At 37.4% G+C, this 19872-nt stretch overlaps 1 protein-coding gene across 1 annotated transcript; it reads right to left on the bottom strand.

The window, feature by feature from the left end:
- Window positions 1-9051: 9051 nt before the first annotated feature.
- On the bottom strand, window positions 9052-9903 carry LOC103672358 (olfactory receptor 4C11-like). Its single transcript, XM_040639810.1, has one exon. It carries the CDS (start codon window positions 9901-9903, stop codon window positions 9052-9054), a length of 852 nt encoding a protein of 283 aa, XP_040495744.1.
- Window positions 9904-19872: the final 9969 nt, after the last annotated feature.

Raw genomic sequence — 19872 nt, 5'->3', positions numbered from 1 at the left:
TAAAACAGGCATATAGAGCAAAGGCATAGAATAAAGAACCCAGACATAAACATACACATATACAGTCAACTGATTTTTGACAAGCGTACCACATCACACAATAGGGAGGGAACAGTATCTTCAGTAAATGGTTTAGAGGAAACTGGATATCCATATGAAAAAGAATGAAATAGTACACCCTATCTCACACTAATCACAAAATTAACTTGGAGTGAATCAAAGACTTACAAATAAGACCTAATAAAACAAACCTCCCAGAAGAAAACAGAGAGGAAAGGTTTTTGACGTTAGACTTACAAAGCATTTCTTGGATTGGACAAAAAAAAAAAAGGCAACAAAATCTAAAACGAACACGTGGGTCTACATAAAACCTAAGAATTCTGCACAGAAAAAGAAACAGTACATTGAAAGGCAGTCTACAGAGTAGGAAAAATATTCACAAAGCATGTATCTGGTAAAGGGTTACAAAAACAATAAAATAAAATACAAAATGAATTCATACAACTTAGTAGCATGTAAATAAATAATCCAATTAAAATTGGGCTAAAGACTTGAATAATCATTTTTTTTCAAAGACACCATATAAATGGCCGGGAATATATGAAAAGGTGCTCAACATCACCAGCTATCAGGGAAATGTAAATCAAAACCACAAATGAATATCAACTCACACCTGTTCTGATGATTATCATAAAACAAAGACAAGAGATAACCAATGTTAGCAAGGATACGGTTAGCAAGGATATGGACGATAGGAAACCCTTATAAAGTGTTGGTTGAAATTTAAAATGGCACAGCTGTTATGGAAAACAATATGGTAAGGCTCAAAAAATTAAGAAATGAACTTATGATCTAGGAATCCTACTTCTGGGTATATTTAAAAGACTTAAAATCATTCTCTTGGAGGCGCCTGGCTGGCTCAGTCAGTAGAGCATGTGGCTCTTGATCTCAGGGCCATGAACTCAAGCTGAAAACTGTGTGAGGGGCCTATATAAATAGAGATTACTAATTGGGAGGCTATTAGAAATTCTCTTTACTTCCATAGCCCTCTGATGAACATGAAAAATAGCTTTTGGAGTCAAGTTTGTTAATGGCGGCCATTCCATAGATTTTACGCCCTCACTACTCTTGCTGTGATGCAATCAAGAGCAGGTTTCCAGAAAAGTTTTAATATTGTTAAGGAGGCAGAAGTTCCCTCTAGGAACTGAATCAACAAGTTAAGTACATCACAGGTCCCCACACGAAATTATGCCATTTTCCTATTAACCTGACATTTAGCTTCCTTAGAAACCAAGTTCACAAAGAGAAAGGGGATTCTTGCACGTTTGGGCTCCAAGTACAGGGAATGCAATTCCCTATTCAAAATTGGATGTTTCTCAAACATGTCTCTTCAGCACACTTGCTTCTAAGACAAAGCCTTTCCATCGAAGGAGATAATTAATTCCAGAGAGAGAAAGCAGCAGATATAAGCTGAGGTCCTTGAATCTTTTTGGAAACCTCTTTAAATATCCATGCGGTCCCAGGTAAAAGCGTTGTGGGGGCTTCACATTTCCAGAGCAAGATTCATTATGCTAGGAATGAGCTTTTGAAAGTGTTTCCTCCACATTTCTTGCCTTGTGCCCATGGGATCAGAGCCGTCTGGAGAGCATTTCTCCATAGTGTTTCTAAAGCATTTATTCTAAATTCAAATCCCTGATTTTCTATGAAGAAATTGGGACTTTAGGCTAGAAGGAAAGTTTTAGACTAATAGAAACACTTTCTTGAGAACTGTTGATGTGTTACTGGATTACTGAAATAGTCTGTGTCTGAGCGTGTCATAACTTTCATATTGAAAGTTTCCTATCCACAGAGAGGCCAGTTTGAGGATGGAATTATTTCTGAAAAACCCTAAACATCATTAAGATCATCGAAGTCCATAAGGTAAGTTTTTCAGTAACGTTGAAGCATCTTAAAGATTGGTATGTTCTGTATTTAGTAATCCTTATGTTTCGACATTTTTCAAATACAGTAATATCTTATCTTCACACCAATTTGCAAGAGAGAGTTGTTAAACATCATTAACCTATTTGGCAAATGAAACTTTGAGGCTCATAATGATTAGGCAATTTGTAGGACCCAGGTCTCTGACACCAGGCACTTTCTTTTGCCGGGAGACACCTCCATTAATATAAATATATATTGTAATATATAATGTAAATATATTCCACACACAGAAAAGATATAAGTATGAGTAATAAATGACATACATCAGCAGTCATTTAATCCAAGCAAGACCAGGGACAGTCCTTCCTGAGGTTAACTGCTATGGATAATGTGAGTCTCTGTGCCTTCTTGAAAAGTAAAATTGGGGAGATGACGCCTCCTCACTTTATTGCATGATTTAATGTTTTCCTGTATTTCACTCAAAATACCAATTTTTCCTATCTCCTAGGTGCATACACGGTCATAAAAACCGGTGAGAGCTCTTGGCATCCCCACACTTCGTGTGGCGAGTGTATTCATACATCTTTCCTGAATCAATGCTCATAACGGTTGTGATGTGAATATGGTCATTTTCACTTTATAGATGAGGAAACAAGGATGTAAGGAGCCAAGAAATGTATCCTGGATAAAACAAGTTGCAAGTGTAAAGGCGGGATTCCAATCTCGTCTCTCCGACTTTCAAACTTAGAGTCCACTTATCCACTGCGGTAGAGATTTACGACACTGGGCAGAAAAATCTGAGGATCTCTGCTTTTAAGGAGAGGGAGGAAATGGGGCTGTGTAAGAGGCCAAAGTAAAATTGTCCTTCCATGAAATCAGCACCATATTTTTATTAATATTTACAGATTCCAGTGTGTGTGTGTGTGTGTGTGTTGACGAAATGGCTTCATGTACACTTGCCACTGAAATAGCATGAAAGTCATTATAAATATTATGGTCATGTCAAAAGGAGATTACTACTTCAAAACTGTGTACTATAACATAAAAGGTAGAGTAAGGATTAACAATTTGGAGGAAAGAAAAGGTAGCAAGTGTAATTTGATCTAATCTTTCCTCTACTCTTTATTTTCTGCTTGATCTTAAGGAGGATCCTTAACTTCTTCTCCTGTTTGTATCTCCTACTCATAACATCAGTCTCTGCAATTGTCTCTTCATTAGCAAAACGGATGAAATAATACTAACCACACAGGTTACTGCCACGCCATGCACATAGCAAACAATCATTAAAAAATACATTTTCGAGCTAAGGTTATTAGATTTCACTTCATGCATTATCAATTCTTTTGTAGTAGCTCCTGGAGCTTTTTGTTACATTCCCATAAAAACACCCTGTTACATTTTTTGTAAACTATTATAAATAGTGTGATAATGGGTTTTCTGTCTCTGACTTGCATCCCCTTACTGAAGGTCAGCTGACTTGATCCAACCCACACAGATCTGTCCCAGAGATATATCCAAGAAGTACCCTTCCTCCAACTTCTGTTCATCCTTCCACTCATATTCTCAATTACCTTCCATGGATCCCTATATCCTAAGGATAAAGAAAAAATTCCTAGCTTTGCATTCATAGCCTTGACATCCATTTCCTACCACTATTTTCAAACTTAGCTGCCAGTACGACTACTTCAAGGTAGGCTCTTAGTCATCTCAGACAATGAAGTGTGCACAGACCATCTTCAAGAATTCAGAAGTTCTTTTATATCTCAAAAAAAAACTCATGAAAATCCACAACTCAATAGGCATTTATTATTTACTAATTAAGAAACTTATGAATCTCAAGGTTACATTAATCAAAATGGTTTTTTTTCAGGTAATGTAAGTATTTACAGTATGAAATAATGGAGAATGGGAACAATGTGACAGAGTTTGTTCTACTGGGGTTCACGGAGAATTCAAAGGTGCAGAAAATCATATTTGTTGTGTTTCTGGTCATCTATATCGTCTGTGGTAGGAAATGTGCTCACCGTGGTCACTATCACTGTCAGCCCATTATCAGGAGCCCCATGTACTTTTTCCTGGCCTATCTCTCCTTCATTGATGCCTGCTATTCTTCTGTCAATACCCCTACACTGATCAAGAAGACACACCATTCAATGCATGTATTACCCAAATATTTGGAGAAAATTTTTTTGGAGGTCCTGATGTCATTCTGCTTAGTGATGGCCTATGACCACTATGTGGCCATCTGCAAGCCATTTGAGAAAATTTTTTTGGAGGTCCTGATGTCATTCTGCTTACAGTGATGGCCTATGACCACTATGTGGCCATCTGCAAGCCATTGCACTACATGACCATCATGGATCGGCAGGTGTGTGGCTTGCTAATGGGAGTGGTGTGGGTGGGAAGCTTTACATGCAACCATATAAATCCTCTTTATCATCCCTTTACCCTTCCGTGGTCCTAACGTCATAGATCACTTTATGTGTGATCTGAACCCTCTGTTCAATCCTGCCTGCACTGATACCCATACTCTAGGGCTCTTCGTTGCTGCCAACAGTGGTTTCATCTGTGTGTTAAACTTATTCCTCTTGATGGTCTCCTATGTGGTCATTCTGCGTTCCCAAGGAACCACGGCTTGGGGGTGAGGCACAAAGATCATTTCACTTGTATTTCCATGTCATAGTGGTCATCTTATTCTCTGTGCCCTGCGTGTTTGTGTACATGAGACCCGCAGCTACTTTATTGATAAAGCAGTTGCATTGTTCTGTACTACCATAATGCCCATGTTACATCCTTTAATCTATACCTTGAGAAATGATCAGATGAAAAATGTCATTAGGAAATTGTATAGTAAGAAAGCTATCTTAAATGACAAATAAATGTGTCTGGACGTCCACATTGATTCACCTCAAGCAGAGGTCAAGAGGACATTTTGGATGAACTTGACAAAGAACATGTCTGAAATAGAGGGGAAAAAAGGTGACTGCTACGAATCATAGATTTTTCAGTGAAAAGAGCACAAATGGGTTAGAGAAAAGGAAAAATAACCCTAACTCAGGATCACTCTTTCATATTTGGACAATTCTATGAAATTGGGGATTAGTTTTACTAGCTTCATTCATGTATATGGATTCATATGCTTTCATCCTAATTTACAGACTAAAAATATGTTGGTATTGAGCAACAATCTCTATAACGATTGACCAGCAATGTCTGTAACAATGAGGTACTGCTATTATCCCCATTTTATAGGTGAGGAAACAAAAGAAAATTATCACAATAAGTATACTAAAGAGTCAGTATGCAAAATCTACCTGATTTCTCAGACCATGCTCTTAAATATTGTGATATGGTACCAGAAAATGATGATAGAAATGTAATTATAGTAGTTACCATTTATTGAACTAGGGCTTGTGCTGGACACCATACTATATATAATATATATACATATTACTATATATACATATTCTATTATATGTTCTACACACATATACGTTATATAAATATGTACATATATTATGCATCATCATGATTATATAGAGCTTATATATATTATATATTATATTTATATTAATCCCTTATTTCCAACTAAATTCTAAGGACATTTCATTAACGACTCTGCTGAATTTTATTTATCATAGTTGATGATAATATGTCCACAGTAATATCATGGTATGTAACTACTTTAGGAATAGAAAAGCAATGGACCACTTAACCCTTTAGGTGAAGAATATTATACCACGTTTCCAAGTATCCTTGTACGCTTAAATCATTTCGTATTGTTCATGTCACCCATCTTATGCTGATAAGACATTAGAAAATTATTAGAAACTATTAGAAAATAGTTTGTTTGGGATTGGGGGGCATTGATAAATTAGTCAGATTTTTTTGGTATGCAATTCTTTTTTCTGAGATAAATTTTACATATAATGAAATGCAGTCCTTTAACGTATATGGCTTGATGAGTTTTGATAAATGTATATACTCACATATCCATTAACAAATTCAAGATCTAGAATACGTTCATTAACCCAGAAAGTTCTGTCATGCCCCTTTACAGTTAATTCCCTCCGATGCAAATATTGTCCTGATTTGTATCACTCTGTTTTAGTGCTGTCTATTCTATAACTTCATGTAAATTGAATCACAGCATTTACTCATAGTGCATGGTCTCTTTATTCTGGGATTTATCATATTGATGTATGTGTCATTAGTCCATTACTTTTCTTTGCTGAAGTTTATCTGTCTATCCTGCCAACATCTGCCTTTCAAGTGCAATGCATTTGCATTTAATGTAATTGTTACATTTGGGGAATAAGTTCATCTTATAGTAGTATACATTTTTGTCCCCTTTGCAACTAATTTAATATCTTTCCAGTGTGCTTCTGAGCTATTGGGTAGATGGTTTTTGCCTAATATTCAGTTTTCTCTTCTTCTTAACAGCATTTTAAATAATAGACTCTACTTTTTTAGAGCAGTTTCAGGTTACCAGAAAAATTGAGCAGATGCTATGGAGATTTCCTTCATCTCCTCTGATTACAAAATAGGCAGAACGACTGAATAGGCATCTTCCAAAGACATACAAATGGCCAACAGGTACATCAAAAGGTGCTCAACATCATTCATCATCAGGGAAATACAAATCAAAATCATAATGAGATATCAGTTCACCTCTGTTAGAATGACGATTATCAAGAAGACAAAAGATAAGAAATATTGGCGAGGATGTGGAGAAAAGGGATCCCATGTACACTACTGATAGGTATGTAAATTGGTACAGTCATTATGCAAAAGAGTATAGAGGTTCCTCAAAAAAATTAAAAGTAGAACTACCATCCATCAGTCCTACTGTTGGGTATATGTCCAAAGGATCTGAAATCATGATTGTGGAGTATTATCTGCATTCCCAGGTTCATTGCATCATATTCACAGTAGTCAAGGTGTGGATATAATCTCATCCCTGACTGATGAATCAATATAGAAAATGTGAGACCTATACTATTCAGACTTTAAAAAAGGGAAAATTCTGCCATTTGCAATAAAATGGGTGGAGCTGGAGGACTTGATGTTAAGTGAAACAAGCAAGACATAGAAAGAGAAATACTGCATGATCTCACTTACATGTGGAAATGATATAGTTCAACTCACAGAAGCAGAGAGTAGATTGATGGTTACCAGGGTCCAGGGATTGGGAAATGAAGAGATTTTGGCCCAAGTGTGCAGAGTTTCAGTTATGTAGAATGAATAAGTTCTAGAGATCTAATATATAGAAGGGTCTTTATACTTAACAATACCATAAGTTATACTTGAAATCGCAAAAAGGACAGATCTTAAATTCAATCTTCTTACACACGCACACACAATGGTAACTATATAAAGAAGACAGATGTGCTAAATAGCTAATTTGTGGTAATCTTTATACATTATATGCATATCAAAATACCAAGTTGTAAAACTGAATATGTGTATAAGTTTCGTCCGTCAACACGCCAACATTGGGAGACTGGTGCTGTCACTAAGCTTCATAATAACCCCAAAAGCAAAAAGTAGTGAGAACAGTGAAAACATGATATTTTGCTGATTTTTTTTAAAACTTTGACAGCAGGAAACTATTGGTATTAAAAACATTTCCAGGTAAATAATGGGGAATACCATTAAAAATGAAATGGAATCTTGTAACACTTACTGACGATGTGGTACACTAGAATACATTGAATTCAATGAATTTCATTTATTTATTTTTTGGAAGTTTGTATTCAAATTTCAGTTAATTAACATACTGCGTAATATGAGTTCCAGGTGTACAATTTACATACCGCACCAAATGCTCAACACAATTGTACTCCTTAATCCCCAGCACCTATTTAACTGCTATTTATTGCTGATGTAAACATCAGAGGGCACATATACCTTTGAATTAGTATTTTTGTACACTCTGAAATCAATGAATTTTAAAATTTCATGATATAGGCCCTGGTATGCACATATTCAAGGTATGAATAATAATCTGCTCCATGCACCATGAACATTAAAATTCTGTGGGTAACTCCAATGTGTGAATCCACACTACCCCTTTAATAGGAAAGAACAAAGAGAAACAACATGGCTTCCTGCTGTAAAAGTAAGATCTCTCTAATTTCATGAACTAGAGACAAGTCAAGTGAGTATCTCGGAACACCTCTGGTACTTTCATTTATTCCATTGATACAACCCAATTTTAAATGAAACAATATACAGAGGTTTCCTTCAGACTAGGTTCTACCTTTCTGTACTTCAATCTGAGAAACCATGAGAGACTATGGACTCTGGGAAACAAACTGAGGGCTTCAGAGGGGAGGCGGGTGGGGGACATGGATAGGCCGGTGATGGGTATTAAGGAGGCACATATTGCATGGTGTACTGGGTGTTATACGCAAATAATGAATCATGGAACTTTACATCAAAAACTAATGATGTACTGTATGGTGACTAACATAACATAATAAAAAATTACTACAAAATAAAAGAAACTATGTTGTATCTATGGTGAATTTAAATTCTTATTTGGTCTTGACAACATACATTACTTTACTTCTTTCCGTCTTAGTGATGTAGAAGTCTCTTGTTGTAGCTCCTATATACTAATCATCAAATTTGGCTGATATATCTCGAGGCCTGTATAATACTACATTTAAAAAACCCATAAATAACACCTTGTTACCTTAACAAAGGAAATGAGAAAATTTACATAAGAGAAAAATTATATATATACATATGTGTGTGTGTGTGTGTGTGTGTGTGTGTGTCCGTTTGGCCTTTGGTTCACTTGCATGTAACTTTCTAAAGATAAACCAATGATAGCATGAAAAGAATTTCTTAACACCCGAGGTAGTTCCTTTGCTCTGAAAGTCTTAAGAGAAAGCAGGATACCTTATTTCAAATGTGCTAGAGACATAATCACAAGTCATGGAGAACAGGCTAATCTTTATTTATGGATGCTCACAGTTTGAACAGTTGTGATTGTATAAATATCTTTCTCCTTATAAAACCAGAGTGTAGACCGAGATTGAGGAGTACATCATAATCAGCAACGTCAGAATTGAGCTCTCAGAAAAAGAAAGAACCAGGCTGGCATTAGAAGGGAAGCTATTACTTTGACGACAGAAGTACAAAAAAATGGAAGGAAATCAGTTGCATTATATTAGAGTCCATTGGGCAAGTTGGGGGGCGTGTATATATGAATATACATGGGACAAAGCTTATGATTACTACGATGATGTGAGAAGTGCAAGTTGAGAGAGCTTTTTTCCTCCCTTCTGCACTGTGGTTTCGCAGGGAATGCAAGATGACAATGTATGAGATCATCAGAGTCACAAAACCGGTTGAGCAAATGGCCCCACTGTTAGTCACCAACAGCAGGCTGATCACATAAGTGTCCGTGCAAGCAAGTTCCAGCAAGGGCTGCAAATCACAGCAGTAATGATCAATCAAATTGGGTCCACAGAACAGCAATCTCAAGGCCAAGATAATCTGGGCTATAGCATGAATAAAAGACCCTACCCATGCAAGAACAATCAGGATGGTGCAGACCTGCCTTCTCATGATGGTTGGGTAACGTAAAGGCTTACAGATGGCCACATAGCGATCAAGAGACATGTGGATGAGCACAAAGACCTCCATGCAGCCAAAGAAATGTAGTGCAAAGACTTGAGTCATGCACTCATTGTAAGGTATGATTCTTTTTGCAGAGAGTGAATCCACTATTAGTCTGGGGGTTATGGAAGTTGAAAAGCAGAAATCAACGAGAGACAAATAAAATAGGAAAAAGTACATGGGGCTCCCAAGTGTCTGGCTGGACTTGATGGTCACAATAATAAGCAAATTCCCTACCACAGTTGCCACATAAAAAATGAAGAAGATTACAAACACCATTTTCTGTCTCATAGGATCTTGGGTCAATCCTAACAGTACGAACTCAGTTACGCTGTGATTTTGTTTCATTATTTCAGGCAAAGTGGAGAAAGCACTGGTTAAAAATAATTAATCTGCAAAGAAATATTATGTAATGAATGCTCCATTTGATGGTCAAATCCATATTCTTGATCATGGGTATGCCACTTACCGGTGTGTAATCTCTTCCCTTCTCTGTTGTTTTCTTCTGAATAAAATGGAAATCATAATACTTATTCTGAGTCTATTCACGTGATTGCTTATGGAAGCAAGTAAATGTATCAATAATGAAAGATACCTGATTCTTCAGGCTTTAAAACATTGATTTAGTGAATTTGGTATGAGAAAATATCTTTCTGAGCTTAATGTCTTTCCTTAGTTTACATCAAGGAACTATTAGGGTAGAATGTCACAAAATGGAGAAAACTCTTGCATGATTTACATAATGTGCTTTCACACTCTTTGACCTTGGTAGTTCATTTATAAAGTATCTACTAGTAAATATTCTGAGCACTCAAGGAGTGATGTAGAAACAATTGATAGTGTTTTTCTTAATAAAACCTAAGAGAGAGACAGACAGATAGACAGGACAGGAGACAGACAATATTTTAGCAGTGAGCATTCAATCAATTGGTTCAGTCCATCATGAAATTTATTTTATTCTATTTCCGTGTCAATGTTACTTTACGCTCGATAATTTCTAGTTGTGTAGAGATCTAAATTCATCTTCCATCATAAAACATTGAACATTTTAAATCATATCATGTTGTCCAAAGTTAAGTTCTTCGCCTGGTTCAGTATTCTAATGGGTCTTTCAGCATATTTTCTTAAGAAACAAGGGGAGACTGGGAATAAAATAAAGGACAGATAGAGACCATTTGTGATAAAACGAAATATTCTTTCAAGTATCATGTTATTTTATGTACCAAGGATTTAGAAAATGTGCTAAGGACACTCTAAGTCATAGCTGAATCTTATAATAGAGTTCTTGGAATCTGTTTTGAGTGTCCTATACCCTGACTTCAGTATGGGAAGATAGAAATAGAATGAAATCTTATATTTATTTATATATAACAAACAGTAGAATAACCTTCTCTGTCCTCATCACATATATTTTCCAAATAGTAGCACAATTAAATGCATAAGTATCAAGTCATTTAAGGACATTACAACATGTATTCCACACGACAGCATAATTTTCTCAAATATAAATGGATCTCAGAGATCAATCTCGAAAACACAATGCACAGGGTTCATGAGTGCCTCAGTCTGATTAAGCATAAGATTCTTTGATTTACACTCAGGTCTTGATCTCAGGGTTGTGGGATCTAGCCCACGATTCGTTCCACACAGAGTAAGGAGCCTGCTCGGGATTCTGTCTCTCCCTCTTTTCTGCCTTCAGCCCTGCTCAATCTCTCTCTCTCTTTCTCTCTAAATTAATAAATACAATCTTCAAAAATAATCAGTACAAGTTAAAATTGAAAAAGAGCTATGTTCAAAAGAAACTCTTCTTATTAAAAAATAATGTGGAAATATAATTTCATTCATAGAAAAATACATTCAAATTTAAATTCCAATTATATATCATTTCACTTATCAGATTAATAAAGTGACCTTTTTGATAAATGCCTCTTAACAAACATTCATGAAAATGATGTTTGAAACAATTGATCCCACATATCTTTGGTAGGAGTTTAAGGGGGTGAATTGTCTTGGGGAGTGATTTTCAACATTGATGTCACTTCAATGGCACAAAGACATAGGTCTGGTGTTTCCACTGGCTGCAAGGGATGTCACTCCCAGGCACAAAGATTATCACAGCAGTCCTTTCCAAGCTGGCAAAGGGTAAGAAACCACTCCAATGTTCATCCGAAAGGAAGCGAATCGAATCAGGGATGGTATTTATGCAATCATGAATAAAAAGTAAGTGGGTATGTAGGCAATGGTTGCTAAAATAAGTTGAAAAGTGGTAGAGTTCAGGACTCAATGCAGAGGATGGTAATATTTTCATTAACTGCAGAAAAATAATATGTATCTCACACACACATGGACTCATATCACTTCTATTTAAAAGACTACAGAGGTAGCAGAATATTTGTGGCCTCGGGGTGGGGAAATCGCATTCTTGGAATCAAAGTTAGGTGGATGACTTACCTTTTAAAACATTCCCTTTACCATTGAAAATATGGCATAATGATAGTGCATTAAAAATAAAGCTTTTAGTAACCTTCTCTTAGTAGATGGTTTGTTAGTTGCATTGGCATATTACTGGATGATAACAACTGTCTTCTGACATAGGCTGCAGAAACAGCAAGATTCCCAGGGCCAGAGTAAGATTTAAATATCTGGGTGAGAGGGTGAGTCAGCCATAGAGTCAGTTCTGGACTCAAGGGTCATTACCACATCATGCCCCAACCACACTGCCAATCATACAGGTTCCCCTGCACTCTTAGGAGTTCGCCAAATATGCCCTTAGTCCAACTCTTCAGCAAACAGCGATGAAAACTTGTCTGTGGTTTCTAACAGTTATGTATTATAAAAAATATCTACCCATCCATCCGTGCATCTACATACCAATCTATCATCTATCTGCCTATCTATCGTCTATCTATCATTTATCTATCATCTACCATCTATCTATCGACCTGATAAAGATAAGACTGAGACAGAGTATCATTCGTAGATTAATAGATATGAGTAGCATATGTTGAAATGAAGCAACATAAGGAAGGTAATTTTTATCTGTTCACTTATGAGTTTAAGCATGTAGAAAAAAGTACATATTTAATAATAAGTATTCAGAGAGTGAATGAAAGAATTAAGAGAATTTCCTATTGTTATGATCCAATGTCGTTTGGTCCTATAAAATACTCAGTTACCACTGAAAAGGAAAGCCTACTCCATCCAAAATAAAAATCTCAAAGCAAAAGAACATGGAACACAAAAATCAAATAGATGTTATTTCTATTTGCTTCTCTCTCCACCAGGAACTGTTGTGCATATCTTTTATGCTGTCTTCTCATTTATATTGTAAAGCACTTCTAGAAAATTCCTTAAACTTTCTATCCTATCACAAAGCCCTTTTCTGTGTTAGATGCACACTGTGGCATTGATCAGATTACTTTTCTCGGAGTATAAAATACAGTTATGTTAATCACCTACACAAATCTTACCAGTTTTGATAAGAGCTTATGCAAAGGGTAGGATGTTCAGTAGTCCTCTTTTCTTCTCAAGGTAATTCGGCCACTATTTGCTCAAATGAGAATAAAAAAAGTGCTTCTAAATTTCTGTCTGATGCCTTTTAATGCCACTGAGGCTCAGGTTCTCGCCTGCATGCCAGAAGACGAAGTTGGTCCTGGATGCATCCCAAACTTTCTAAAATCCACCCTCACATGTAATTTTGACTGGGAAATGCTTCTCTTTGCCTTTCCTGCAGGAGTATTTAAACATGCATGATGCAATATATAGGAGTCTGGGGAAGGTCATTCGCTGAAGTCTCCCTTCCCTTTTAATTAAGACAAATGAGCTGGGGGGCCTGGGATGCTCATTTGGTTAAGCCTCTGGCTTCCTCTCAGGTCATGATCCCAGGATCCTGGGATCAAGTCCTGCAAAGGTTTCCCTTCCCTGCAGGGAGTTTGAAATCTCGCTCTGCCTGTCCTCCCAGTCGTTCTCTCAATCCCTCTCCCTCTCAGATAAATAAAATCTTAAAAAAAAAAAAAAAGACACATGAGCTAGATGTGACAAAGAACTAAATCTTCAGTACTGTTAGATTATGGGAAGAAAGGTGATCTCTTCTTGCAATTAAAGATGTTAATTAGGGGATAAATGATGTCTTTTGACTGGAATATAACAACGGTGATTAGCTAGTGATCTAATGGCCACAAATTAGTTCCTGATACCATTATCCAAGCAAATGATTTAGGATTTCTTAAAGACACAGCTGATTATAGGTCTGGGGCAGGGAATGTACAGGAGGAACTGGAACATCGTGTAATGCTGAAAGGTAAAGAAGTACTAATACATACACACACGCACGCACACACACGTACACACACACAAGTACACTGACACTTTGATGAGAATATGCCAAAGGGACACAAGAGCCAATGGAAAGATCCTTCAGCGCAAAATTTGGAAAAGGTTTGAGCAACAAAATAAATGACACTGAGTTGAAATATAACTCATAGTATAAAAAATCCATGAGTTCATAATATTTAGACACTTTAATAAATAACTACTAAATAGGGGATAATAGATACCTGTCCCATAAAAATCATGCCTGATGCACTCAATCCCTCATTTGTGGACTGTACACAAGCGAGTTCCTTCCAAAAGGCACACTGCGGAATGGGGCAAGGGAAGCAAATATACAGAGGAGAAACATGGCAGACACTACCTCAACCAGATGATGAGGTTAACGTCAATGGTGATAAGTCACATTGAAACTATGTACTCACTGGTTGATGTGATGCTAATGGCACTTTGCCAATAACCCATAACCCCAGTCAAATCCTGATGAAAATATCGGACAAGACCCAAATAAAAGTTGTTATATAAAATGTCTGAGTAGTTCTCTCTCTCCCTCTCCTTCTGTCCTCCCCCTGTCAGCTCTCCCTCTAAATACATACATACATACATAAATAAATAAATAAATAAATAAATAAATAAATAAATAAATAAATATTTTAAAAAAAAAGTTAAGGATGCACTTATTGTGTTGGGAATAGATTAAACTAGAGAATATTTTTAGTATTTATTTATTTATTTATTTATTTATTTATTTATTTATTTATCAGCAAGAGACAGAGGGAGGGAGAGAGAGAGAGCACAAGCCTGGGGATCAGCAGCAGGAGAGGGAGAAGCGGGCTCCCCACTGAGCAGAGATTCCCCATGCAGGGCTCATCCCAGGACCCTGGGATCATGACCTGAGCTAAAGGCACACCACCCAGCTGTCTTTAGAATTGTAGAAGCATTATTTTACCCATCTGAAACTAATATACAGCTGTACGTTAATATTACTTGAAATAAACAAATGAACATTCAGAGAAACTGTCACTGTCTTGAGCTACTGAAGAAGACATGACACCTGGATGTGCTGTGGCATCTGGACGAGAGTCTGGAGAAGAAAAACGGCAGTAGTTAAAGTCAAAGTTATCTGAAAAAAGTATGGATATTAGTTAAAAAGAATGTGTTCGTGTGAAGTGAAGGAGTTGTGACAAATGTACCAAACTATGGAAGACGGTGACAGGGGCAACTGAGCTTAGAGCACGTGGGAACTCTGTATCATTTCCACAATTCCGTGTAAATATAAACCTGCTAAAGAGTCTGAAGTTTATTAAAAAGTAACAGGCGGTTTCATTCACTACGTCATCAGAGTTTATCTGCCTTGTAACATGGGTCAGATATCCCTTCTTTCTCAATGCTGAATATGTGTTTGCATACCACAAGGTCTGCACAGTATGTCCCACTGGGAGTCCAAAGACCAGAAACTGCTATAAGCCAGTAAGAGTCGATGACTCTGTTCAGGTCCGTGGGCAGGAGGCTGCTGTGGAGTCAGGAAGAGTTCATGAGTCAGTGTGCAAGCTGTGAGACAGAAGAGCCAACGGTTCAGTTTGAAGGCTCTCAGGCAGGAGATCGCCCTCTTACTCAGGGGAGGTTAGCCTTTTGTAATTTCAGATGACTTCGTTTGGTTCTTTGAGGACCCTTCTTTAGTGAGAGCAAACTACTTTATTCAGCCTTCCAATTCAAAAATTAGTATCATCCAGAAACATCTCAAAGTCACAACCTAAAAGGATAGTCAAAGAACTATTTGAGAACGCTAGGGCCAGGAAAGTTAATACATAAAATTAGCCAGTACAAGTTCATTGCTTATCCACCTAGCACCTACACACATCTCTTTCAAATATACTTAACCTCCCAATAAAGTCAGCACCGGGTGCCTGGCTGGATAAGTGGGTTAAGCATTTGCCTTCGGGTCAGGTCATGATCCCAGTTGTTACTACTACTAGTCTTGAGACCTCTTAGCTAGAAGGACTCTCTCGGTGGAAAATAGTTATGTTTTCTGGGGTTTCTGCTTGTTTGTATGTTTTAATTCATTTGGAAAATAAAAAGGAGAATGAACATGTAAAAGCAAGGGACCTACTCGTGAGTCTAAACCTGAATTATTATTACTACTATGATTTTGACCATTGTTGTTATCATATTTCATGCCATATAATAGACGGCACCTGTAAACACTACTCTATCAGCCATAATGCACAGATCTGAGAATATAAAGCCCTGTAGTTTCCCGAAAGCTGGAAGACCAGGCACGATGCTGCTGCAAAGGCACAGCTGAGCGCACAGAGTACGGTAGAAGCTGTATGTGCTACACGTGACAGACCTGGAGGGATGCGGCCTCAGACAGACACAATGCCCGATGATGGCCTAGGACACTGCGCAGTGCCCTCCTCACCTACCCCTAGAGGACTCTTCTACGTCTGTGGCTCAGTTGCAGGAGGAACTTGTAAGTTTAGGTCAAAACTATTGCACATACTCCTTTCCACACGTGAGTTCTGGTGACCTCACTAGCACAGCTGAAGTCCCAGCACTGAAGATGCATCCGATACTGTCTTCTTCGTAAATCTATTCAAAATATTTCCAGGGATAGCCTCTATGAAATATCTAATGCATCCTGACTGGGAGAATAATATAAACTAGTACGAAACGAAAAATTAAAGGACACATGGAGGAATTAGTGAGATTAAGGACAGAGTCCTTCCTTTTTTTTCCCTGTGACTTTTTAATTTTTTAGATCACAGACAGATGTTTAAAAGCAATTGCTAGGGAATCCTCAAACACTCATAGGGAAGACAAGGAATCACTGAGATTTCACTTCCCCTCCTTTCATTTTTTTTTATAATTTTTATTTTCTTATATCAGTTACCATACAGGACATCCCCAGTTTTTGATGCAATGTTCCATGATTCATTACTTGCGTATAACACCCAGTGCACCATGCAATATGTGTCCTCCTTAGTACCCATCACCAGCCTATCCCAATCCCCCACCCTCCTCCCCTCTGAAGTCCTCAGTTTGTTTCCCAGAGTCCACAGTCTCTCATGGTTCATTCTCCCTTCTGTTTACTCCTCCTTCCCCTCCTTTCAAATCCAACAGGTCTTGATATGTCTCTAGCAGTTCCTTTCATTGCTTTATCTACTTTATCTCTGCCTCTTCATAAGAGTTTGATGGTTATCCCAGGCTGAAAGAATGGATTTAATTTCAAACTACAAATAACTGCTCATATGGTAACTGCAAAAAAACTTGAATTTTCTCATTTCACAAATGGGGTAACAGAACCCCATGAAGCTAAATGATTTATCTAGAATTACAGCACCGTTGGCTCAGAAGGAGACATGTAAAGTCTTCGTCTTCTAACTATACCCACCACCTCTTCACTATAACAGCTTGATATCAAATAGGGGACCATAAATTCATGTACTCAAATGTCAGACTATTCTAAGAAGAACCTGCAGAGGTTGCCCACACTCAACTACTTGAACACTCCTGGCACTATTCAGAAGGGAAAATATGGGGACAAGTTTTCACTTCTGTAACGAAAATAAGATGAGCTTTTCCAGATATATGAACATTACCGTATCCCCTATCACTGAATTGTTTTGAAATTAGTTGACTGTCTTATATATAATTAGAACAACTAAATCTCTAGAAACAAAGAAATGGAAAAAAAAATTAAAATGTGAGTTTCTTGGTTAGATTTGTGACTTAGATAATTTGCTTTATGTCTCTGAACTTTCTTTCCTCATAATGTGAATGAATGGACTAATGGTAGAGGTAAGATAATCAAAATATGTACACCTTAATTTCGCTAATTATGCGTGTCAAGGAGTTGGAAGCACCCATTTATCCATTTCAAACTACTAGGATTCTCATTTATTTTGAGTCATAAATAAATGTTGTTGCTCTTGTTATGTTTTTCTCTTTTAGATAATTTCTTTGTCTGTTGGGAACTTGATGTGCTAGAATAATTCCAAGGAAAAAATGACCCATGTAACTGAATTCCTTTTCTGGGGTCTTTCTCAGAACCTAGAAGTTGAAGAAGTTTCTTTCTTAGCAGTTTCTTTCTTCTACTAGGTCATTCTCTGGAAAACCTCCTCATCATGCTGACTGCTTACATGGCAATATTTTCAAGGTTCCTGTGTTTATTCTTCCTCAGCTACTTGTCTTTTGTGGATATTTGTTACCCTTCAGTCACAGCTCCCAAAATGTTTGTTGACATATGAGCCAAGAGCAAAACTATCTCCTCTGTGGGGTGCCTGCTGGAACTCTTTGTGGTATATTGTTTTGGTTGTATGGAGATCGTCATTCTTACTGTAGTGGCCTATGACCATTATGTGGATATCTGTAAAACCCTACACTGTATGACTATCATGGACTGAGACAGATGCAATAAAAGGTTGCTGGGGACCTGGATAGGTGGGTTCTTACACTCCATTATCCAAGTGGCTCTGGGAGTCCAGTTACCCTGTTGTGGACCCAATGATATCGAGCACTACTTTTGTGATGTCCACCCTGTGCTGACACTTGCCTGCACAGACACATATGTTGTTGGTGTTGTGGTGACAGCCAGCAGGACCATTGTTCTGGGGAGCTTTGTAATTGATAGTTTCCTGTACCATCCCCCTGGTCTCTCTGAGAAACCACTCAGTAGAAGGCAGGCACAAAGTACTCTCTACCTGTGGCTCCCACATTGCTGTGGTCATCATCTTTTTGGCCCCTGTACCTTCATGTATATGCGTACTAATACTACCTTTTCAGAGAAGAAGAGGGTGGCTGTATTTTACACCATTATCACCCCCATGTTAAATACCCCGATCTATGTCCCTGAGAAAAGAAGAACTCAAGAATGCAGTGAAAAGACTCTGAGGCAGAAGGTATTCTCAGCGGTTAATGGTAAATACTTGAAAGGAACAATTTAACCTGGATGATCTTAAATTTTCTCATATGCTCAGCAAAGATAGTAATAAAAAACTCACAGGGTTTTTGGAGGAGCAAAAGAGAGAATAACACATTCTATATATGTGGGGTATTATTTATCATCATTATTATTGTTGTTGTTGTTCTAATATTTCATAAGGAGATACATTTTCTGATGATCTAGGCCACAGAAATCTTTCCAAAGCCTGGAGCTCAGCATGGTCATTCTCAACACCATTGTTTTCTCCTCCCTATTTTGGTCTGTCTGTGATTTGCCTTAAACTGAGAGTTTACTATGAAGTATTAAGGCCATTTTCCAGCATTTAGAAATTTGATGGAAACATATTGAGCACTCCATATGTATATGCTGCATACACAAAAGGATATAGGAAAAATAACAGATCTGAACTACAGTGCTCTGATCTAAGTCCGCCAAAACACAGTGGAAACTAAACCTAGCAAGGTTGCAAAGAGAAGCAAGGTATGTGCAGTATGTGAAAGAGATAAAAGGAGCTTAAAACACAGAAGACCTGTCTTCTTCTACACTTGGGAGAAAGCTTTCCAATGTCTAGGACTCATTTTCTTTACCCAAACAGGAAGGAAATTGGGGAAATAAATTACCTCTAGGATCCCTATTATGATGCTAACATCCCATTCATCTGCTTCTGCTAATTGACTAATCTTGCCTTGTCTGTAGCCAGTGGTCCCCAATTAACATAAAGTGACTAAATGGAAAGACTAAAGAAACTGAATGAAAACAAAGAGAACTGTGAATCAAGTAGACCACTTGATTCAATCAACAGGGCAAATAAAAGGCTGAAATGCATAGCCAGGAAACGACTTCCTACAATGCTTGAACCAAGCAGCTTTACTGAATGCAATGAGCCGTTCATTACACATCTCCATTTCACTTCATGCAATCTGGGCTTTACCTTTCTATAACAAATGAACACATCACTGATTATCCCTCTCATTGTTCCATCATTGTCTTCTGCACAAATCTGATTATTCACGTGACTGCCTATACCTAGTAAGTGTTTGTGG

The sequence above is a fragment of the Ursus maritimus genome, unplaced genomic scaffold (assembly GCF_017311325.1).
Source record: "Ursus maritimus isolate PB19 unplaced genomic scaffold, ASM1731132v1 scaffold_23, whole genome shotgun sequence".
NCBI classification, from domain to species: domain Eukaryota; kingdom Metazoa; phylum Chordata; class Mammalia; order Carnivora; family Ursidae; genus Ursus; species Ursus maritimus.
The sequence above is the reverse complement of the archived record's forward strand: the minus strand, read 5'-3'. Positions and strand labels throughout refer to the sequence as shown.

Coding starts and splice junctions, on each gene's coding strand:
- LOC103672358 (XM_040639810.1), bottom strand. CDS start 9,903: ATGAAACAAAATCACAGCGTAACTGAGTTCGTACTGTTAGGATTGACC.